General features: G+C 39.3%; 1 protein-coding gene across 1 annotated transcript in view; it reads right to left on the bottom strand.

Moving 5' to 3' along the window:
* Col4a5 (collagen type IV alpha 5 chain) overlaps positions 1-24,755 on the bottom strand; it is a 222,209-nt gene that overhangs the window by 92,530 nt on the left and 104,924 nt on the right. The window contains exons 11-19 of the mRNA XM_052171348.1: positions 23,301-23,336; positions 23,169-23,210; positions 22,912-23,004; positions 22,436-22,489; positions 22,295-22,351; positions 20,739-20,783; positions 9,805-9,858; positions 8,630-8,671; positions 5,589-5,721 (exon numbers count right to left, since the gene is read on the bottom strand). Of these exons, the coding sequence (XP_052027308.1) occupies positions 5,589-5,721; positions 8,630-8,671; positions 9,805-9,858; positions 20,739-20,783; positions 22,295-22,351; positions 22,436-22,489; positions 22,912-23,004; positions 23,169-23,210; positions 23,301-23,336 (556 nt within the window). The remainder of the gene's footprint in view (positions 1-5,588; positions 5,722-8,629; positions 8,672-9,804; positions 9,859-20,738; positions 20,784-22,294; positions 22,352-22,435; positions 22,490-22,911; positions 23,005-23,168; positions 23,211-23,300; positions 23,337-24,755) is intronic.

Raw genomic sequence — 24,755 nt, 5'->3', positions numbered from 1 at the left:
GTACAACCTCTCTGGAAATCAATCTGGCGGTTCCTCAGAAAACTGGGCATGTCACTTCTGGAGGATCCTGCTATACCACTCCTGGGCATATGCCCAGAGGATTCCCCAGCATGTAATAAGGATACATGCTCTACTATGTTCATAGCAGCCCTATTTATAATTGCCAGAAGCTGGAAAGAACCCAGGTATCCCTCAACGGAAGATGAGGATACAAAAAATGTGATATAGCTACACAATGGAGTACTATTCAGCCATTAGAAACAATGAATTCATGAAATTCTTAGGCAAATGGATGGATCTGGAGATCATCATACTAAGTGAGGTAACCCAGACTCAAAAGATGAATCATGGTATGCACTCACTAATAAGTGGATATTAGCCTAGAAAATTGGAATACCCAAAACACAATCCACACATCAAATGATGTCCAAGAAGAACGGAGGAGTGGCCCCTGGTTCTGGGAAGACTCAGTGTAGCAGTATAGGGAAAAACCAGAACAGGGAAGCGGGAAGGGGTGGATGGGAGAAAAGGGGGGTGGGAAGAGGGCTTATGGGACTTTCGGGGAGTGGGGGTCCAGAAAAGGGGAAATCATTTGAAATGTAAATAAAAAATATATCGAATAAAAAAAAGAAGAAAGTTTTACTCTTAATTAATTGTAAGATTGACTTGTAAATTTCTCTTTAAAATCCAATTGGAATTTGGCATCTGATGGCCAGGTCTTTAAAGGATGAGTTCTTGAGGTAATGACCTTTAAATTATTGACCTCTTACATAAAGGGTATGTTGGTATATGTTTAGTAATTTTTGATTATTCACTGTGACTATTTTAAATGCGTATGTATGTGTGTAAACCTGTGTGGTTTTATGTGTACCATTTGAGTGCTGATGCCTTAAGGGGTAAAAAGAATCAGCTGCTTTGGAACTGGAGTTAGCAGTTGACAGCCACCATGCAGGTGCTGAGAACCAACCTTGAGTCCTCTGGCAGAGCAGTTAGCTCTCCAGACCACTGAACCCTCTCTCCAGCCCCACATAGGCCTGTAAAGAGTTCTTCCCTATACTTGGAGAAAGGGGTTTCACTGCATTGCTGCTATTACGAATTTCTATACATTTAATGTTCTATACCTTGTTTTTCTTTACTTTGTTATTAGATATATTCTTCATTCACATTTCAAATGTCCCCTTTCCTGGTGCTCCCCCCCCCCACCAAAAGTCTCATAAACCATCTCCCCTCCCCCTGTTCCCCAGTCAACCCTCTCCTACTTCCCTGTCACACTGTGGCATCTATTTTTTTTAAATTCTTTTTATTTTATGTAAACTATCATTGTCTTCAGACACACCAGAAGCAGACATCTGATTCCATTACAGATAGTTGTGAGCCACCATGTGGTTGCTGGGAATTGAACTCAGGACCTCCGGAAGGGCAGTCAGTGCTCTTAACTGCTGAGCCATCTCTCCAGCTCATCTATACCTTGTTAATGTATTCACTTACAGCAATGTAACACAGCAACATCTTTGATAACTTGGGAAAAATTAAATGGTGATAACATCATATATAATTTATAGAGAGATATGGTAATTTCAATTTAGCATTATGATAGTTTGTTCATAAATAAGATTGAATAATTTTTATTTAGTGTTTTTTCTTAGCTCGTTTATTAATAGTGTTATTAGGTTTCTTAGTTATGCCTTGAAATAAAAAAAAATGGGGATTTTTTCCATTTTGGTAAACTTCAAGCATAGAACTATAAAAATGCCTGTAAATAAACATTTCTTCATGTACACCTTCAATCTTTCAAAATCACCTCTGTTAATTGACTTACTTAAATGTCCTACTCACAATTTTAATAATTTTATTTTCTTGCTTAAAAAGTTTATTTTTTCATCTAGAATATTTAATATATTAGTAGATATTATAGTTTTCCAGTAACTTAAAATAAAAATTTATGGCAACATCCCTTTTTATTTTCTAATTTATGTTTTGCCATTTGTGAGTTTTAACCTTGACTATATTTGTCAATATAGCCTCATTTCAAACTTTTCCATATCATATTTAATTTCCATGTTCAGCTGTATCTGTTTCAGTTTTCATTTTACTTATTTTTGCCATCCTAGTAAAGTGTTCAAGTCTACATTTCTGTGCTTGTTTCTTCTTCTTTCTGCATGTGAGTTTCTAGGGATACAACCTTGCGCTTTGTGTGTGTAATGCAAGTACATTTTACCTGGGCTACATTCCTAGTTCTCTCTTAATTTTGGTATTTGTAGTCAGATGATAGAGTGGGGGTTCTGTTTGCTCTATAGTCAAAGAGTTTTGATATGAAACACATTTTAATGTGGCTTAGCATTAGTGGCTTAGCATTGTCATACAGTGCCTGCTTTATCTCTAGAAGTACTTTTAACTACATCAACATACAAAAATTATAAGGATATTTGATGTTTTTCCAGTAGTCTATTTTACTGTAGCCACAGAGAATCATACACAAGCATACACAAAGTAGATTCTTTTCAAGTCAAAAAAGTCTATTTTTATAAATATTCTATGTAAATTTACAGAGAATATATATTCATTGCTTCCTGGAATAATTTTCCTCTCTTTCATATAGATAGCTTCATTATGTTGGTCATTTATTTATATGCTATATTAGTATACTCAGTGTGCTAAGGATCTGTCAACTGACCCCCTGAAGCTTATCAATTTTATTATATAATTGAAGGTTATTTATTACTTGTGTAAAGGTTCATGACTTTAATCACTGTATCATTATTTATTAATATCTGAATCATTGATGCATTTTTCACTGAATTTTCTTTCACTTGATATTAGAATTAAATAGCTTTCTTTTTCTATAAATCATTTAATTAATATTTTTACACCTATGTTCAAGTTTCCTCTTTCTGCTTCAGATATACATATTCTGCATACTATACAAGTATTTTATCTCAATTTTACATTAGTATCATCTAGCTGGTGTTTTATCTTTTAACGTCTGCTGGAGTTAATGATTTATTTTTCACTATCTTCTGTGTCATCTTATATATTTTATTTTCTATACATTTAGATTTATCTTTCTGTGGCTTAATTTTACCTTCTACGATATAGATTGATCTATTTTTTTCCTCTAGTTGGAGTTAAACTGTATATTTTATTTCTACTCTTCTAAATAATGGTACCTATAAATTATGATCTATGTATTTAATTCTATAATTTTCCCAGAATCCTCCTGTCTTACTTATATGGGATTGAGGCCATGCACCTCTGTCCCTAAATTGTTATATCAGTGTAAGGGATTCAAACTTAGGTTCTCATGTTTGTGTAGCAAATATTTCCACTGAACCACTCCTAAAGCCCTTAAATCTGTATTTTTCTAAAAGCTTATAGTGAATGTTTGTACCCCTGTCTGTCTCCTCATCCCATACCATGTAAAGAATATTCACACACATAGTCCTGGTTTTGTCCTTAAATCACATCTTTATGAACTAAGAGTTAATATAGGTTATTAAAATCTTTTTCAGTCCCTGATTATTTTATCCTACCTCCCACCCCTACTTTATCCTGAATTTGCCCCGAAGAGGTCTGGAGGAGGTAATCTTTTTAAGTATCCTATCTTCACACAGGGATGGAAGTTTAGGAGCATATAGGCTCCAAAATTCATAGTTATTTGTCCTTGTTACTGTGAAACTATGTTACACTGTGTCCTACAAACTTACTGTTCCAAAGGCAATATGCCTCCCCACCTCCCTTAGGTTTTCAAGAGTTTTCATTTGATTGCTTTTGCTTTTGTTTATTTGTTTAATTTTATTCCTGAATTCTAAAATTTCCATGCCATGAGTCTATGACTCTCATAGTTAGGTAGCTTTGTAATTTTGTTATTAATTTACTCTTGGTTAGTATTTAACAATCTTTTCCATGGAGAAGTGTGTGTGTGTGTGTGTGTGTGTGTGTGTGTGTGTTTGTGTGTGTGCACGCACATGCATGCGCATGCATGTGTGCACTTGCTCAAACATGTACTTTAAGCAGGTGGAAGATCACAGCCATTACTTGTTTTCAAATACTGTTTCTTGCCCCATTCTTTTGTACTTCAACTCACATATGATAGGTTTGGCAAGTACAAGTTATTCACTATACATTATAATTTTCTTTTATAGTCTTTAACTCCTGAGCTCTTACTATATCCTGGGAAAATGCCTCATGTTAATTTTGGAGACATAACAAATATTTAGCTCGCCACTTTGAGATAAAGTATAAAAAGCACATTCTTAGACCATAATGGAACACTCATTAGTTTCTTTCTTAGAAAGTGTCCCTTTCTTCCTCATGACAGCTTTTCCTTAGTTACACATTTTTGCACAAAAAGGAACTATAATTCATTGAATACATGTATGTGCCAGATGCTGAAACAGACACTATCCTGAATTTTGCATAAAATCTTACAACTTAATAAACAGGCTAGATAAGGGCACTTTAATTTGCAGCCAAATTATAAGTGCTACAGAATACACTGAATCATCTAAGGGAATGACATAAAAGGCAGCACTGAGTCTTAAGGTTTTTTAAATTCACCATGCAGATTTCTAATTCATTGATTCTAGAATTCTAATTGGACAGTGCTGGTTATCAATGTTGTATAGGAAATGTAGAAATGTTAGGAATTTGTTAGGCCAGTATCCTTCCCATGACAAAATGAATGATTCATGTACAGGATCAAGGACATGTTTGGTACAATGTATTTTTAACAGAAAGTAAAAGTGATATTTACGGCATTTAAGTAGGCTTTTAAAAGTTCATGTGAAGAATTTGTTGGGAAATACAATACAGATTTGGCATACTTGGACATTTAGAAAGTCATGTCAGCCACTGTCATGCCCAGTCACACCAATATGATAAAATTGTATGTCTGGGTTACCTCATTCAGGATGATATTTTCCAGTTCCAATCATTTGCCTAGGAATTTCACAAATTCCTTTTTTTTAATAGCTGAGTAGTACTCCATTGTGTAAATGTAGCACATTTTCTGTATCCATTCCTTTGTTGAAGGACATCAGGGTTCTTTCTAGCTTCTGGGTATTATAAATAGGGCTGCTATGAACATAGTGGAGCATGTGTCCTTATTACATGTTGGAGCATCTTTTGGGTATATGCCCAGGAGTGGTATAGCTGGGTTCTCAGGTAGCTTGATGCCACAGTATAGGGGAATGCTAGGGTGGGGATGTGGGAGTGGGCGGGTGGGGGAAGACCCTCATAGAAATAGGGAGAAAAAGGATGGGATAGGGGGCTCTGGAGGGGAAACCAGGAAAGGGGATAACATTTGAAATGTAAATGAATAAAATATCCAATAAAAAAGAAAGAATCAAAATCACTGTATAGTAATTAGAATGTGAGCGAGAAATTATTGCTCAATTTACTGGAAATAATAAGAGTGGTGAAGATTTTATATTCATTATAAAATGTAAAATTGGTTCTAATATAATAAAAGTATGTTGTATGTACTTCTGAAATCTCAAAGAGTTAATAAAGTTGCCACATCAAATAATTGTATGTATGGATTGGTTAGGATATTGTAATCACAGACACATAACCACGATCTCTTTTACCTGGAGGTCCAGGAAAGCCAGGTGGACCTTGTATTCCAGGAAGTCCTCGCTCTCCCTTTTCTCCAGGCAAACCAGGTAGCCCGATATTTCCTTTTTCTCCCATAGTCACACCAGTTCCAGGTGCAGGAATTACCTTTTTATGGAAAAAGAATTTCAGGAATTCAGTGAAGAAGCTTGCTCTTCTAAATCTAATTAAGCAGCTACAAGTAATTATAATGCTTTAATTTTACCCAGTCCTTAGGTATGAAGTCATTAAACTATCTCCTTCAGACTGTTACATAGTAGTCACCTCTATCACTTTTACCCTTGACCAATTAGAAAACACGTAATACCAACATTATTAAGCCTAAGGCTTACAAAGCTAAAAGTGTGTTTTTGCTGTCTCTTCTCATATTATTCATAATATTCCAGTCACCTGAAGCCTGGCAATTCTTTCCAAAAACACCACAGTTTCTGTCCACATCACTACATGTTAAGCTTATTTCCTCAAATCAACTTTTCTATGTAGTAAACCATTTGTCCTAAGGACATTACTTGCCTACTTATTTACACATAGTGACACTACTTGGAATCCTAAACTCAGTCATAGCACTTCTTTCAGTATCACTCTTATGTCTTTCCCTAGTATTTCTAGCAATGAATTCGTATCTCTCATGGCTGGTTATAAGCACTTCACACAATGTGCACATTTCCATCAGTGCCCTTCACATATGCCTTCCAAGCATCTGCAGCTTGCACATCATTTGCTTTTCATTGAAAACACCCCATCTTTTTCAGGAATACCCCTTTCTTCTACATCCTCTCATGGCTAGTCTGTGTTCTAAAGAATTTCACAAAAGTAATTTCAAGTTGATCTGGCATACAAATTAATACCTGCTTCAAAGTTTTTTTTAACTTGTCTTCTTTTTTAATTTTTTATTTGATATATTCTTTATTTACATTTCAAATAATTTCCCCTTTTCTCGATCCCCCCTACTCCAAAACTCCCATAGGCCCTCTTCCATCCTCCCCCTGTTCCCCAATCAACCCCTTCCTACTTCTCTGTCCTGGTATTCCCCTACACTGCTGCACTGAGCTTTTCTAGAACCAGGGGCCTCTCCTTCTTTCTTCTTGGGCATCATTTGATATGTGAATTGTTTCCTGGGTATTCCAAGCTTCTGGGCTAATATCTGCTTATCAGTGAGTGCATACCATGTGTGCTCTTTTGTGACTGGGTCACCTCACTCAGGATGACATTCTCCAGTTCCACCCATTTACCTAAGAATTTCATGAAGTTATTGTTTTTAATAGCTGAGTAGTATTCCATAGTATAAATATACCACATTTTCTATATCCATTCCTCTGTTTAGAGACATCTGGGTTCTTTCCAGCTTCTGGCGATTATAAATAGGGCTACTATGAACATAGTGGATCATGCATCCTAGCCACAAACAATATAATGTATCTTGGTGTGACTCTAACCAAACAAGTGAGAGATCTGTATGACAGGAAATTCAAGCCTTTGAAGAAAGAAATCCAAGAAGACCTCAGAAGATGGAAAAATCTTCCATGCTCATGGATTGGCAGGATTAATATAGTAAAAATGGCTATCTTGCCAAAAGCAATATACAGATTCAGTGCAATCCCCATCAAAATTCCAACTCAATTCCTCATAGAGTTAGAAAAAGCAATTCTCAAATTCATCTGGAATAACAAATAACCCAGGATACTTAAAACTATTCTCAACAAGAAAAGGACTTCTGAGGGAATCAGTATCCCCAACCTCAAGCAATTGCTACAGAGCAATTGTGTTAAAAACTGCATGGTATTGGTACAGTGAGCAATTGCTACAGAGCAATTGTGTTAAAAACTGCATGGTATTGGTACAGTGACAGGCAGGCAGATCAATGGAATAGAATTGAAGGCCCAGAAATGAACCCACACACCTATGGCCACTTGACCTTTGACAAAGGAGCTACAACCACCCAGTGGAGACGTTAAAGTTTTAAGAGACAAAATGAGAGCAACAGTTCCAAAGGGAAAGCATGCCATACTCTTAAAAGTTCCATTCCTACTCCTGATGTTATTGTATCATTTTCTAAAAAGATTATTTTTGGAGAACTGATTTTGAACTGGAAACTCAAGTGAAAGTGGATAAAACTTATCTAATATCTATTAAGCATGGTCTCATTAGGTTTAATAGAAATCAATGTATTCCTATCTGAGACTCATTAGGGCAAGAAGAACTGAAATAGCAGGAGTATAGAAGAAGTTTTACAGCACTCACTGCTGTGGATTCAGTGCCGTGTTAAGTCTAGAGAATTGGCAAATTTCAACCCATAACCTTAGTTAATCCTCAACAGTGATCCTTTTATTTCTTTTTTTAAAATATTTTTTATTTTCTATATTCTTTGTTTACATTCCAAATGATTTCCCCTTTCCCGGATCCCTCCTCCCCCTATGTCCCATAAACCTTCTTCTTCTGATATACTTGGAAATATACATGATTTAAATTCCACAATCAATGTAACTATGATGGAAAATCTGGACTATCACCACTTCCCAGTTATAGCAATTTCCCACTTGTTATCTAGAGCCCCAGAAAGCACACACTCGGGAAGGGAAAGAAGTGTGAATCAGACAATTTCAAATTGAGCAAACCTATTAGGACTAAATCCATCTTTACCCTAAGCACTGTAAGGGAAACCACCAATTCCTGGTTCCCCCCAGATTTCTTTCTCTGAGCCCTTTGAAAGCAGTAATTGTGCCACTTGCTGGTTATTTAAGAAACTAGTTGACAATCATGATGCAAAACAGCAACATATAATTTTGGACCTTTAACTATGAAAAAGTAATACAGAGGCAGATCCATATAACAACTTTAAGGTTAACATGGGTGATTAAACAAAACAAAACTGGAATGGCTTCTAAGCCAGTAGAAGTTAATAACTTCTTAAATTTTTATGTTCTATGAGGAACTGGTAGGAAGTGTATAGCTTGTGTACAAAAAACGATGATACAATGTTAAATTTGAGAAGTGAATTCGCAAGAGAAAAACTTACAAGTCCGGGAGGTCCAGGTGGGCCAATTTCACCCTTTTGGCCCTGTTCAAGGCAATGGTATAACATATAATTAGTAAGAAAAACATGGCAGTATGGATTTCCTCAAGTAACAATTTTCATAAAGACTCATATGTCATTGACAAAGAAGTCAAATGTAAAGTATAACATAAGTTAATGAAATACTTGCTTAATCCTGCAAAAACCTTTGATCTTGCATTGGATGTACTGGTTATATAATCTTGGCCAAAATGAATTAACCTTGCTAGCTTACTTAAAAGCCAAAGACACTAGACAGATTCCTAGCAGCAACATACTTTGTCATAAAGGAAGAAGATAGTATTGTCATAAAGGAAGAAAACAACATTAGATTGTTATTTTTCAGGCCAAGACTTAAGAATAAATTTCTCTCTCACACTTCTGGTTCAAGGAAAGTTATTCTGCACCATAAGTTACTAACTGAGAAACAATCCCATTTAAGTATTTGATCTCTCCTTTTATTCCAGTTAGGCATTTTAGTCTAAACTAAAACTTGGATCTAGTTTAAAGAGAGACCATCAATAAAATATGTGACTTCTGGATAACTCAAGTTTGCCTTAATTTTTTTTCAGTTTGGTTTTGATACAAAGCAGTTAGAGAACAGAGGACATGGAGAACTAAATATTTTGTGATGTGCTAAAAATAGGGGAACTGTGTGTTTCACACATGTTTTCAGAGCCACTTTTAAAATAGGTAACTAAATAAATGACCTCAGTCAGGCTGCATCAGTCCAATGGGAACACTACAAAGAATTAGCCACAGATTAACAAACAACAATTACACACAGGGTGGAAAATGTTTAGAGGAGAAATTCTAATTTTACAACTCTAAACTTTTCAAGAGAACCTCACTGGAATAGTGACCAATCCTCCTCTTAAAGGATTTGCTGATATATGCTTGCAGCAAAGGCACTGACATTCTAATGCAAATTCAATTCCATGCATTTTCTCAGTCTGCTCTGTGATTTACAGCAAGGCAAGAAAATTTAAAGGAAAGGGCATAAAAGAAAAAAATGGGTAATGAAGGCAGGAATAAAAATACTAAGTAATTATCATTTCACTTATAATTCAGTATCAACAGGGGCAAAGATTATAGTAATAAGAATAAAACCAGACACATCACAATGCAGAAAATCTTACCTTTTCACCATCCCTTCCTGGTTCACCAGGGTAACCAGGATCACCAGGCAAGCCCTTTAAAACAGAGAATGAATGGGGTGATATCAGTAAGCATGGCAAAATTAGGAAGATGCCAAAAACCATGTCCTCCAACACAAGTACTGAGAACATAAGCTAAAGTAGTCCATCGATTGAAGAGAAAATACAGTCCATGAAAATACAGTTATCTATCTGATTTTCTATAAAGATGCCGAGAAACAACATTTGAAAAAGGGAAGTATTTTTAACAAGTGGTTCTGGAAAACCTGGATATCAACATTCAGAAGAATGCAGCTAGATTCCTTTCTCTCCCATTGTACAAAACACACCTCCAAATAGATCAGGTATCATAATATAAGATGCTAAAGCAAAATAAAAAGTCTTCAACATACAGGTATAGGCAAAGACATTCTGAATATGATTCCCATAGCACAAAAAATATGGCCAAGGCCTGATGTAGTAGGTTAAAGGAGAATGCCCCTCCCCCCCATAGACTTTGACATTTGAACACTTGTTGCTGTTTGTGGGAGCCTAGGGGTTGTGGCCTTACTGGGGAAAAGCTCTGAGAATTCACACCCTTGCACCATTCCTAGTTTGTTCTGTTTCCTGCTATATGTTCAAGAAGTGAACTTTCTGCTTGCTGTTCCAGCTGCTATGCTGCTGCTTCCCTGCCATGAAAGACCACAATCCCTCTGGAACCTTAAGTCCGAACAAGCCTTTCCTTCCTGAGTTGCCTTGGTCATGGTCTTTTGGCACAGAAATTGAAAAGTAACTAAGAAAATCACCACATGAGATTTTGTGAAATTAAAAAGCTTATGAATAGCAAAGGAAATTCATTCAACTGGGGAGGCAGCCCATGAAATGGGATGCAGTCTTTGCCTGCTCTACATAATCTGACTGGGGACTGGCGTTAAGAATACACAAAGAGGGGTAGGGGAGGTGGGCAGCATCTTCAGGAAGAGACTGAGACCTGGGATAGGACAAGTGCCCAAGAATCAATGGGGGTGTCCTTAGCTGTGACTCACAGCACTGGGGATATGGAGCCTGGGGAGGCTGCCTCCTGAGCGATATGGACACCAATCCCACCCACAAAACTTTCATCCCAAACTTATCCTGTTTACAAGAAATACAGAGACTGTGGATGGAGCAGAGACTGAGGGAATGGCCAAACAATATCCAGCCCAACTTGAGACTCATCTCATGGACCAAAACCAATTCCTGACACTATTAATGATATTCTGTTATGCTTGCAGACAAGAGTCTAACCTGACTGTCCTCTGAGAGGCTCCACCCAGCAGCTGACTCACACAGACAGTGGTTGGAGCTTGGAGACTTATAGAAGAAGAAGAATCGGAGCAAGGATTGCAGGTCCTAAGGGGATAGGAACTCCACAGGAGGACCAGCAGAATCAAATAACCTAGACTCTTGAGGCTCTCAGAGACTGATCCACCAACCAAAAACATTACATGGGCTGGACCTAGGCCTCCTTGCATATATGTAGCAGATGTGCTACTTGGTTCTTCATGTGGGTCCTGAACAACTGGAGTGGGGGGCTATCCTGAAAGCTGTTGCCTGTCTGTGGGATATGTTCTTCTAGCTGGACTGCCTTGTCTGGTCTCAGTGGGAGAGGAAGCGCCTAGCCTCACAGAGACTTGATGTGCCAGGGTCAGGGGATACTCAAAGGGACCCCACTCACTCAGAGAAGGGGAGGGGAGTATAGGGGAAGGATTGTAAGAGCGGTTGGTGGTGAGGTGGGCAGTGAGTTGGATGTAATATGAATAGGTAAAAAAATAAATAAGTAAATTAATCAATTAAAAATACACAAAAAACTCAAAACACTACATAGTAAGAAAGCAAATAACCCAATTTGAAAATGGGCTACAGAACTAAAGAGAAAGTTCTCAAAAGGAAACAAAACAAAACAAAACAAAACAAAACAAAACAAAAGAACAACTAAACCAAACCTGCAGGGGCTGGAGTGGTGGCTCAATGGTTAAGAGCACTTGTTGCTCTTGCAGAGGACCTTTGATATATCTTAGAATCCACATATCAGTTCACAACCTTCTAGAACCCTTTAGTCACTACACATACATACACACAATGCACCCAGGCAAAACATCTACACATAGTAAACAAACAAACAAACAAATGATAGATATAAAATAAAAGAAAATAAACATACAAATGGACAAATGACAAGGAAACACCTTAGCCATTAGAGAAATTCAGGTTAAAATGGTTTTCGCATTCCATCTTATCCCCATAAGTCATTGGGAATATCAGTAAAAAAAAATGCTAATGCAGACATTGGAGAAGAACTCTTCTATATTGTTGGTGGGAATATAACTGAGTATAGCAACTTTGGAAATCAGTTTTCTTTTTTTTTTTTTTTTTTTTCTTTTTTTTTTTATTATTCGATATAATTTATTTACATTTCAAATGATTTCCCCTTTTCTAGCCCCCCCACTCCCCGAAAGTCCCGCAAGCCCCCTTCTCTTCCCCTGTCCTCCCACCCACCCCTTCCCACTTCCCCGTTCTGGTTTTGCTGAATACTGTTTCACTGAGTCTTTCCAGAACCAGGGGCCACTCCTCCTTTCTTCTTGTACCTCATTTGATGTGTGGATTATGTTTTGGGTATTCCAGTTTTCTAGGTTAATATCCACTTATTAGTGAGTGCATACCATGATTCACCTTTTGAGTCTGGGTTACCTCACTTAGTATGATATTCTCTAGCTCCATCCATTTGCCTAAGAATTTCATGAATTCATTGTTTCTAATGGCTGAATAGTACTCCATTGTGTAGATATACCACATTTTTTGCATCCACTCTTCTGTTGAGGGATACCTGGGTTCTTTCCAGCATCTGGCAATTACAAATAGGGCTGCTATGAACATAGTAGAACATGTATCCTTATTACATGGTGGGGAGTCTTCTGGGTATATGCCCAGGAGTGGTATAGCAGGATCTTCTGGAAGTAAGGTGCCCAGTTTTCGGAGGAACCGCCAGACTGATTTCCAGAGTGGTTGTACCAATTTGCAACCCCACCAGCAGTGGAGGAGTGTTCCTCTTTCTCCACACCCTCTCCAACACCTGCTGTCTCCTGAATTTTTAATCTTAGCCATTCTGACTGGTGTAAGATGAAATCTTAGGGTTGTTTTGATTTGCATTTCCCTAATGACTAATGAAGTTGAGCATTTTTTAAGATGCTTCTCCGCCATCCGAAGTTCTTCAGGTGAGAATTCTTTGTTTAACTCTGTACCCCATTTTTTAATAGGGTTGTTTGGTTTTCTGGAGTCTAACTTCTTGAGTTCTTTATATATATTGGATATTAGCCCTCTATCTGATGTAGGATTGGTGAAGATCTTTTCCCAATTTGTTGGTTGCCGATTTGTCCTCTTGATGGTGTCCTTTGCCTTACAGAAACTTTGTAATTTTATGAGGTCCCATTTGTCAATTCTTGCTCTTAGAGCATACGCTATTGGTGTTCTGTTCAGAAACTTTCTCCCTGTACCGATGTCCTCAAGGGTCTTCCCCAGTTTTTTTTCTATTAGCTTCAGAGTGTCTGGCTTTATGTGGAGGTCCTTGATCCATTTGGATTTGAGCTTAGTACAAGGAGACAAGGATGGATCAATTCGCATTCTTCTGCATGCTGACCTCCAGTTGAACCAGCACCATTTGTTGAAAAGGCTATCTTTTTTCCATTGGATGTTTTCAGCCTCTTTGTCGAGGATCAAGTGGCCATAGGTGTGTGGGTTCATTTCTGGATCTTCAATCCTGTTCCATTGATCCTCCTGTCTGTCACTGTACCAATACCATGCAGTTTTTAACACTATTGCTCTGTAGTATTGCTTGAGGTCAGGGATACTGATTCCCCCAGATTTCCTTTTGTTGCTGAGAATAGTTTTAGCTATCCTGGGTTTTTTGTTGTTCCAGATGAATTTGATAATTGCTCTTTCTAGCTCTGTGAAGAATTGAGTTGGGATTTTGATGGGTATTGCATTGAATCTGTATAGTGCTTTAGGCAAAATGGCCATTTTAACTATATTGATTCTGCCGATCCATGAGCATGGGAGGTTTTCCCATTTTTTGAGGTCTTCTTCCATTTCCTTCTTCAGAGTCTTGAAGTTCTTGTCATACAGATCTTTCACATGTTTGGTAAGAGTCACCCCAAGATACTTTATACTGTTTGTGGCTATTGTGAAGGGGGTCATTTCCCTAATTTCTTTCTCAGCCTGCTTATCCTTTGAGTATAGGAAGGCCACTGATTTGCTTGAGTTGACTTTATAACCTGCCACTTTGCTGAAGTTGTTTATCAGCTGTAGGAGCTCTCTAGTGGAGTTCTTTGGGTCACTTAGGTAGACGATCATGTCGTCTGCAAATAATGATAGTTTGACTTCTTCCTTTCCAATTTGTATCCCTTTGACCTCCTTATGTTGTCGAATTGCCCGAGCTAGTACCTCAAGTACAATATTGAAAAGATAAGGAGAAAGGGGGCAGCCTTGTCTGGTCCCTGATTTCAGTGGGATTGCTTCAAGTTTCTCTCCATTTAGTTTGATGCTGGCTACCGGTTTGCTGTATATTGCTTTTACTATGTTTAGGTATGGGCCTTGAATTCCTGTTCTCTCCAAGACTTTAAGCATGAAGGGATGCTGAATTTTGTCAAATGCTTTTTCAGCATCCAATGAAATGACCATGTGGTTTTGTTCTTTGAGTTTGTTTATGTAGTGGATTGTATTGATGGATTTCCGTATATTGAACCAACCCTGCATTCCCGGGATAAAGCCTACTTGATCATGGTGGATGATCGTTTTGATGTGTTCTTGGATTCGGTTGGCAAGAATTTTATTGAGTATTTTTGCATCGATGTTCATAAGGGAAATTGGTCTGAAGTTCTCTTTCTTTGTTGGATCTTTGTGTGGCTTTGGTATCAGCGTAATTGTGGCTTCGTAGAAGGAATTGGGTAGTGTTCCTTCTGTTTCTATTTTGTGGAATAGTTTGAAGAGTATTGGTGTTAACTCTTCTTTGAAGGTCTGGTAGAATTCTGCACTGAAGCCATCTGGTCCTGTGCTTTTTTTGGTTGGAAGACTTTCTATGACTCCTTCTATTTCTTTAGGCATTATGGGACTGTTTAGATGGTCTAGTTGGTCCTGATTTAATTTTGGAATTTGGTATCTGTCAAGGAAATTGTCCATTTCCTCCAGATTCTCCAGTTGTGTTGAGTATAGGCTCTTGTAGTAGGATCTGATGATTTTTTGGATTTCCTCAGTTTCCGTTGTTATATCTCCCTTTTCATTTCTAAGTTTGTTAATTTGGATACTTTCTCTGTGCCCTTTGGTCATTCTGGCTAAGGGTTTATCTATCTTGTTGATTTTCTCAAAGAACCAGCTCCTGGTATTGTTGATTTTTTGTATGGTTCTCTTTGTTTCTACTTGATTGATTTCGGCCCTGAGTTTGATGATTTCCTGCCTTCTACTCCTCCTGGGCGAAATAGCTTCTTTTTGTTCCAGGGCTTTCAGGTGTGTCATTAAGCTGGTAATGTATGCTCTCTCCATTTTCTTTTTGGAGGCACTCAGGGCTATGAGTTTTCCTCTTAGCACTGCTTTCATTGTGTCCCATAGATTTGGGTATGTTGTGTTTTCATTTTCATTGTGTTCTAAAAAGTCTTTAATTTCTTTCTTTATTTCTTCCTTGACCAAGGTATCATTGAGTAGAGTGTTGTTCAGTTTCCACGTGTATGTGGGCTTTCTGTTGTTTCTGTTGCTATTGAAGACCACTTTTACTCCATAGTGATCAGATAGGAGGCATGGGATTAGTTCGATCTTCTTATATTTGTTGAGGTCTGTCTTGTGACCAATTATGTGGTCGATTTTGGAGAAGGTACCATGAGGTGCTGAGAAAAAGGTATATTCTTTTGTTTTAGGATAGAATGTTCTATATATATCTGTTAAATCTAATTGGTCCAAAGCTTCAATTAGTTTCATTGTGTCCCTGTTTAGTTTCTGTTTTCCTGATCGGTCCATTGAGGAAAGTGCAGTGTTGAAGTCACCCACAATTATTGTGTTAGGTGCAATGTGTGCTTTTAGTTTTAATAAAGTTTCTTTTACAAAAGAGGGTGCCCTTACATTTGGGGCATAGATGTTCAGGATTGTCAGTTCTTCTTTTTGTATTTTTCCTTTGACCAGCAAGAAGTGACCCTCAGGGTCTCTTTTGATGACTTTGGGTTGAAAGTCAATTTTATCTGATATTAAAATGGCTACTCCAGCTTGTTTCCTGAGACCATTTGCTTGTAAAATTGTCTTCCAGCCTTTTACTCTAAGGTAGTGTTTGTCTTTGACCCTGAGGTGTGTTTCCTGTAAGCAGCAAAATGTAGGGTCCTGTTTACGTATCCATTCAGTTAGTCTGTGTCTTTTTATTGGGGCATTAAGTCCATTGATGTTAAGAGATATTAAGGAATAGTGATTGTTACTTCCTATCATTTTTGACGTTATTTTTTAAATTTGAATGCTTAACTTCTTTTGGGTTTGATGAAAGGTTACTATCTTGCTTTTTCCAGGGTGAAGTTTCCCTCCTTGTATTGGTGTTGTCCTCCTATTATCCTTTTTAGGGCCGGGTTTGTGGATAGATATTGGGTAAACTTGGTTTTGTCATGAAATATCTTAGTTTCTCCATCTATGGTGATTGAGAGTTTTGCTGGATAAAGTAGTTTTGGTTGGCATTTGTGTTCTCTTAGAGTCTGCATGAGATCTGCCCAGGACCTTCTAGCCTTCATAGTCTCAGGTGAAAAGTCTGCTGTGATTCTGATAGGTCTTCCTTTATATGTTACTTGGCCTTTTTCTCTTACTGCCTTTAGTATTCTTTCTTTGTTTAGAACATTTGGTGTTTTGATTATTATGTGACGGGAAGTATTTCTGTTCTGGTCCAGTCTGTTTGGAGTTCTGTAGGCTTCTTGTATATTCATGGGCATCTCTCTCTTTAGGTTAGGGAAGTTTTCTTCCATAATTTTATTGAAGATATTTGCTGGCCCTTTAAGTTGTAAATCTTCACTCTCCTCTATGCCTATAATCCTTAGGTTTGGTCTTCTCATTGTGTCCTGGATTTCCTGGATATTTTGGGTTACAAGCTTTTTGCATTTTGCATTTTCTTTAACTGTTGAGTCCATGGTTTCTATGGAATCTTCAGCATCTGAGATTCTTTCTTCTATCTCTTGTATTCTGTTGTTGATATTTGTATCTCTGTCCCCTGATTTCTTCCCAAGGCTTTCTATCTCCAAAGTTGTCTCCCTTTGAGTTTTCTTAGTTGTTTCTACTTCTGATTTTAGATCCTGGATGGTTTTGCTTAGCTCCTTCACTTGCATGTTTGTGTTTTCCTGTAATTCTTTAAGAGATTTTTGTGTTCTCTCTTTCATGAGCTCAGCCTGTTGACCAAAGTTCTCCTGTATTTCTTTAAGAGATTTTTGTGTTTCGTCTTTCATGACCTCAGCCTGTTGAGCAAAGTTCTCCTGTATTTCTTTAAGTGTTTTTTGCATTTCCTCCTTGTTGGCTTTTGTATTCTCCTGGATTTCTTTCAATGATTTTTGTGTTTCCCTTGCAAGGGCTTCTACCTTTTGATCCATTGTCTCCTGAATTTCTTTATGTATGACCTTCATGTGTTCCTGTACCAGCATCATGACCAGTGATTTTAAATCCAAATCTTGTTTTACTGGTGTGATGGGGTATCCAGGACATGTTGGTAGAGGAGAATTGGGTTCAGATGTTGCCATATTGCCTTGATTTCTGTTAGTGACGTTCCTGCGTTTGCCTTTTGCCATCTAGATCTCACTGGTGTTAGTTTATCTTGTCAGTGCTGGACTCACCAGTGCAAGCTGCCCCTTCCCAGTTGGCCTCTGGTGCACAGCTTACCTCCTGCACTGCTTGTAGACAGTGTGCTGCTGCCCAGGCTGTTCAGATCCCAAAGCAGGCACCCGAAGGCTCCCGCTGGGGCCCGCTGGATTCACTGGAGCACACTGACTTCTCCCAGCTGGCCGCCCGGAAGCCCAGCTAGCCACTTGCAGGACTTGGAGATGTAATGCTGCCGCCCAGACTGATCTGGATCCGGAAGCAGAGAGAGTAGAGCTAAGGGCTTCTGCCTGAGGCCTTGCCCCAGATTGTGTCTGTGGAGCAGATGGAGCCCGTGTGCACTCCCAGGGAGTGCCGACGGTGTATGCTACTGTGACCTCCCCTGAGTTCCGCTCACTCCGCTGGGCAGCCGATCTGCCAACCGGGCTATCGCACACAAGGTTAGCCTGGCCGCCCAGTCCCTGAGTCCAGGCAAAAGCCTGGGAGGCCAAGGTCCGAGCAAAGTTCCCCTACGGCTTTGACTGTTAATTGGGTTTGCCAGGTGACTAGGATGGCGGGCGTGTGCGCCCGCGCTCCCTGAAAGCGCCGGGAGAGTCTGCTTTGCTAACAATCACCTGGGCGGGTTGACTCACAGATGGCCCACCAAGCCGCCCAGTTCTTGGGGTCAGTCCTGTGCCTTTTGGGGCCTGGACCCCCGCTTTGTTAGCCTTAGGCTATGCCTGTTACAGGTCTGCCCGCCTGAGCTCTCTGTCGTCCTGCAGGCAAAATGGCGGCGGCGCGCTCGCAGGCCTGGGCAAAAAACCTCCTGGTTGGGTTGGCACCCCGATGGCCCCCCGACCCGCCCAGGGCCTGGGTGCAGGCCAACGCCCGTCGGGCTCAGACCACCGCGGTGTTGGCCTCGGATTATGTTTGTGTACCTCAGTCTGTCCGATTCCTGGAGTACGGAACCAAGATGGATCCTCCTCTCCTGACTGGTGGGAGGCCGAGTTCTGAAGTGGCCTCCGTGCAGGAAAGGCGCTGCACAACTGCAGCTGCTTGCTGTCCGGCTGGTCAGCGAAGGTCAGTGGTCGTGGGCGCAGGGCCTAACTGGTCCCTGTGACGCCTTGGTTCCACTGCTGATGGCCCTTCAGCTGGAGCAGCCACTGCTGCCGCTGCTGCCGCCGCCGCCGCCGCCGCCCAACACTCGGAAATCAGTTTTCTTAAAACACTGAAAACTAGCATATGACTCAGCTATATCCCTCCAGTCATGTGACACTTCATGTCTTACTATGTGCACATACATGTACTTTGCTGTTCCACCCGGCTCTCACACTATAAATGTCACGTGTTCTCTTGTCTCTCAAATGAGGAGCCTACTTTCAATTCATTATTATAGCATGTCTCATACCATGCATGCTTGTGCAAACCAGGAAACAAGGAAAGAAATGGGGATGAGGAGAGGTTACCTTAAAGGATGAAGGGGGTGATAATAGAAGTAAAGAGTAAAAAGAAGTAAAAAAGTATACCCTGTAGGCAAAGGTTTAGGCAGGGATGGAAAATGCATAAGCAGCAGAAGATAGACTTGCTGGACATCAAAGGGAGAAGAGGCCCCTGGTCCTGAGAAGGCTCGATGCCCCAGTGTAGGGGAATACAAGGACAGGGAAGCAGGAGTGGGTGGGTTGGTGAGCAGGGGGAGGGGAAATGGCTTATGGGACTTTGGGGGGGGGGCAGGAAAGGGGAAATCATTTGAAATGTAAATAAAAAAGACTGGCGAACTGAGGATGTAGGTGCCAAAACACTTAACATGGACAAAGAGAATATAAAGAAACCACTTGGAAAGCAGGATATTTCTATTTGTTTGATAGCATCTTGGGATGTAACCAATTACCCTCTGAATGGATTCAAGACCCACTCAGCGTGAGGCAGGTGGGAAGAGGGGGACACAATACCTACTAGTATGACCCTAGCTAACAATTTAAGTCTGAAGAGGAAGTAGGCCCATGCAGAGTGTGCTCCTGATGGTTAACTTGGCAGACAAAGGAGCAAACACCTTCTAAGTATCTCTGTTTACACCTATAGACACAAGGATCCCCAGCCTTAATCATACAAGCCCCTCCTAACAATGAACAGTGGTGGATGCAGACACGCACTGTTGTCCAAGATACAGACTATGAGTGACAGCTGTAGGCTCAGCCACAAATCAGTCATTTACATGGATTGGTCCCTCTGAGGCTCAAGGAATATTGTGGATGAGGAGGCAGGAAGTACATTGAGAGTTCAAGGATAGGGGGAAGGGCTAATAAATGCTGTCCTCCTAATTCTAGAATTGTAATCACTAACTCTCTTTAGCTGTGGCTACCAGCACTGGGGCCACACCTGACAAGCCCTATCAACAATCAGTCAAGGAAGGAGGACCTCATGGGGTCCCATCCTGTCTCTGAACTATTGGCTTTGAATAGATTCTGCAAGAAGACGAATCACTGTCTTTAGTTATGGCCTTTCTCTTAAGCCCATCAGTCTGCAACACATAGCTCCAAACTCAGTGTTACTAATGGCTTAGATCAATCTTTCTGAGCCATAAAATTCAATGAATATACATCAACATGAAAGAGAGAGAGGCATGGAGGTAAGGAGGTAAGAGGTGAAAGTGATCTGTCTGAAAGAGGTGCATATATGAAGTGGTAAAGAAGAGGAGGAGGAAGAGGAGGAGGAAGAGCAGGAGGAGGAAGAGGAAGAGGAGAAATTACGATGTGACGATCCAGTCTCTGCTTCTTCTACCATGCTTTCCCTGACTACTGCATGTCTTCCCCGCCATGGTGGACTATATAATTCTGTAGTCAAATAAACCCTTTCATGTTTAAGATGCTTTTGTCAGTATATGTCATTACAGCAACTAGAAAAGATTCTAGACAATAATTAAAGCATACCTTACCTTAAAACTAGAGACATTTCAAATTTATATTCAGAATACTGATAATTTCCATTCATCTAAACTATTTCCAAAGTCCATACTGTGTGCCCTCTGCTTTTCTACTACCACTTCCAAATAGTTCAAGTATTACCAAAGTTTTTTGTTAGAGGAAAGGACCATTGCTACTCACAGGGATTCCCGGTTGGCCAGTCTCTCCATCTTTGCCTGGTTTACCCTGTAGAATATAAAGCAATGATGGAGTGTGAACAAAATTTTGTTACTTTGGTAATAGGAGATGAAAAGCTATAGCTACCATTAGTCCTTAGACTATATATTAGTCCTTGAACTATATAAATAGAATTTTAAAGTGCTCTTTTTAAATTAACTAAGTCATTAATTAATTGATTTCTGCTTTTTTGGCTTTTTAAAAATATTTTTATTTTCTATATTCTTTGTTTACATTCCAAATGATTTCCCCTTTCCCGGATCCCCCCTTCCCATATGTCCCATAAACCTTCTTCTCTCCATCCATTCTCCAATCACCTCCCTCCTTTTTTTCTCTGTCCTTATATTCCCCTCCAATGCTAGATCAATCCTTTCCAGGATCAGGACCTTCTCCATATTTCTTCATGGGAGTCATTTGTTATGCGATTTGTGCCTTGGGTATTCAGGGCTTCTGGGCTAATTAATATCCACATATCAGAGATTGCATTCCATGTGTATTCTTTTGTGACTGGGTTACCTCACTTAGGATGATATTTTCCAGATCAAACCATTTGCCTAAAAATTTCGTGAATTCATTGTTTCTAATTGCTGAGTAGTATTCCATTGTGCAAATATACCACATTTTCTGTATCCATTCCTCCTTTGAAGGGCATCTGGGTTCTTTCCAGCTTCTGGCTATTATAAATAAGGCTGCTATGAACATAATGGAGCATGTGTCTTTATTGCATGCCGGGGAATCCTTTGGGTATATGCCCAGGAGAGGTATAGCAGGGTCCTCTGGAAGTGTCATGTCCAGTTTTCTGAGGAACCACCAGACTGATTTCCAAAGTGGTTGTACCATCTTACAGCCCCACCAGCAGTGGAGGAGTGTTCCTCTTTCTCCACATCCTCGCCAACACCTGCTGTCTCCTGAGTTTTTGACCTTAGCCATTCTGACTAGTGTAAAGTGAAATCTCAAGGTTGTTTTGATTTGCATTTCCCTAATGACTAATGATGTTGAGCACTTCTTAAGGTGCCTCTCGGCCATCCGAATTTCTTCAGGTGAAAATACTTTGTTTAGGTATGTACCCCATTTTTTAATAGGGTTATTTGTTTCGCTGGGGTCTAACTTCTTGAGTTCTTTGTATATATTGGATCTTAGCCCTCTATCAGATGTAGGGTTGATGAATATCCTTTCCCAATTTGATGGTTGCCGTTTTGTCCTTTTAACAGTGTCCTTTGCCTTACAGAAACTTTGTAATTTTATGAGGTCCCATTCTCCATGGCTGTTCTGGAACTCACTCTGTAGATCAGGCCAGCCCTGAACTCATAGATATCACCCTGCCCCTGCTTCCTGAGTTCTGGGATCAAAGGAGTACACCACGACTGCTTGAGTGAATAGACTTTTTAAATGACAGGTATTATTATAAGTTATACCTGTAGTGATATTTTCAGGCAATGCCATTAGGAACTAGAAAAAAATCCTGCACATGCGTATATTTAGGCTTTTTTATAAACACCACTGATGGTCACAAGACTTACTCTTTTGCCTGGCTCTCCTGGCTCGCCCTTTTCACCTTTCCTACCACCAGGAAGACCCTGCACAAAAACAGCATTCACATTGGTTCATGAGTTGTGTGTAGCAATATCAGTTCACATGCTAAAGAGTTTTAGAATACTTACAGGAGGACCAGGTATTCCTGGAGGCCCAGGAGGCCCTCTATCACCAGGAACTCCCTATGCAGGTATGGGAAAAATGAAAGCACATTAGTACTATCCTGGAGATAATCATACACACATTCAAGGATGAGAACTTTAGGTTCATCTAGTATTAACACCAAAATGATATCCTGACAAATATATTTTTTTTAAAAATTTAATTATCTGAAGTCTTTGTTATTGAAAGAATAACCTCATTAAGAGTACATGTCTACATATAGTGCCTTTTATAAGAGCAAGGATTTTCAGTTTTAAATTTTTTATATTTTAAAAAAAAAATGATTAAAGGAGTTAGAGTTGCAAAAATATGACCATATTAAGGGTGCACAAGGTGATATCTCAATATACCTACCTACACATTGTGAAATGATTACCCCAATAAAGCTAATTAACATATCCATAGCACAGTCTTTATCAGATTCCCCTCCCCAAGGACTTACCTGATCTCCTTTCTGAAATTCTATGTCAATTGGTCTTTTCTGTTCACTGATCTGCCCAGGTGGACCAGGCGGACCCTGAAGACCTTGTTCACCCTATTTACACAACAAAGATACAGCAATATTTCATAGTCTACTACAAGTAATAATATTATAGGTAAACTATGTCCATCATAAGAAACAGGGGAAGGAAAAAGACAGTACAGGTGCGTGTGAAAGGAAAGGCATGAAGGCTAGATGACCACCATTTTATTACTCACTTTTTCACCTTTGGTTCCCTGGAAATTTAAGCCCATATTCCCCTGAGGAGAGAAATTTCAATTTAAAGTCTCATTAACAATCAGAAAAACTAATCTACAGGAAACCAATGATATGTAGAGAAAGAACCTTACCTTTGGTCCCGGTGGGCCTGGTGGGCCAGGAGGGCCCTTAGAAGACACAGAAAGGAGAAAACAATTTATTAAGATCTTTCTTAAAACTATTTTTTAATGTGGCAACTGAAAGGGACCTTCGCACTATTTTTAATTCTGGGGATATAGCTCAGAGATAAAGCAGCTGTGTACTAAAGTGAGGCACCAAAACAATCCTATTTTCTCGTCATGATTGTGCTTTTGTTAGAGGTGATTAAAACAACCTAGACAAATGTAGAAACTTTGGTGACAGGATGAGAATTGACAGGAGCAGAGAGTTAGGATCAATATATGAGAGGGTAGTTGGCACAAGTACCAAAACCAAAGAAGTTAACTTAGGTGAACATGTTTTTTTTATCAGAATTATTGGAAACAATGAAGTTAATTTTTTAAAAAGCACATGCTCAATTTGAAGCCAGCTTTGTTGTAAACAATTGTGTTTGTGTTTCTGATCATGTCTCAGGGCATGAAAAACTAAACAGGCTTTTCTTGGTTTCCTCCATAACCATATGGTAAGACCCAATTGTTGAACCCTCACACTTTAGCTGCAGGCTATGATGGGATATGATATTGTCTTCTGTCATGCAGACAGAACACCCATATATAACTAAAATGTTAAAATGTTAAACAAACAACAACAACAACAACAAAAAAGAATTACAGAGTCAACCTCAAACACACAAGGAAACTTTCTCCCTAGTGGCCAGATTTCACAGTGCCAGAGGGTATAATGCAGAATGCTGGGAGAGAAAACACATCAATGTGTTAACCAATGCTAGGTCCTGCATACTGTAAGACCTACCTACCAGATAAGATGTTCTCACTGGTGTAATAGTGGCCTGACTGTTATTGGGTGAGTAATCATTTTCTGATTGACATTCTAGAGAAATGTCAAACCTCGCATTGCAAGCTATGGGTTTAAAAAGCCCATAGCTCAGGAGGTCTTGGACCAATGATAGAACCTTATTGCTCTTTTGCTAAATGGTCATATTTGTCTACATGCCTTTTAGGTATTTATTTTTATACCCATAGCCTCGGGTTGTTTTGAACTTTACTTAGAACCACTCCTTTCTGTAATATGGGCATAGTCAACAGGAGACATGTATAATGAGTCAAAGTGCTGAGAATAAGAAACTGAGCATTCAGCCCTAAAGTGGACCTAACTATCAACTCTCCCACCCAATGCTCAGTAGAAAGACTATAAGATCTTAAAGATGAGAAATAGTACTGTAAACAGTTGGATTCTAGATAGGATATGAATATTTCACTTTTTAAAAAAATTCTTTAATCATTTTTTACAGTTCAGTCATTATCCCCCTCCCAGTCTGTCCTCTCACATTCCTTATCCCATACCTCCTCCCTTGTCTCCAAGAGGATTCCCCCCACAACAGACTCCATGTTGAACTCACAGAAACTGGGGTTACCTACAGAAGAAAG

The sequence above is a fragment of the Apodemus sylvaticus genome, chromosome X, assembly GCF_947179515.1.
Source record: "Apodemus sylvaticus chromosome X, mApoSyl1.1, whole genome shotgun sequence".
NCBI lineage: Eukaryota > Metazoa > Chordata > Mammalia > Rodentia > Muridae > Apodemus > Apodemus sylvaticus.
Note: the sequence above shows the minus strand (reverse complement) of the source record. Positions and strands in the feature narration are given on the sequence as shown.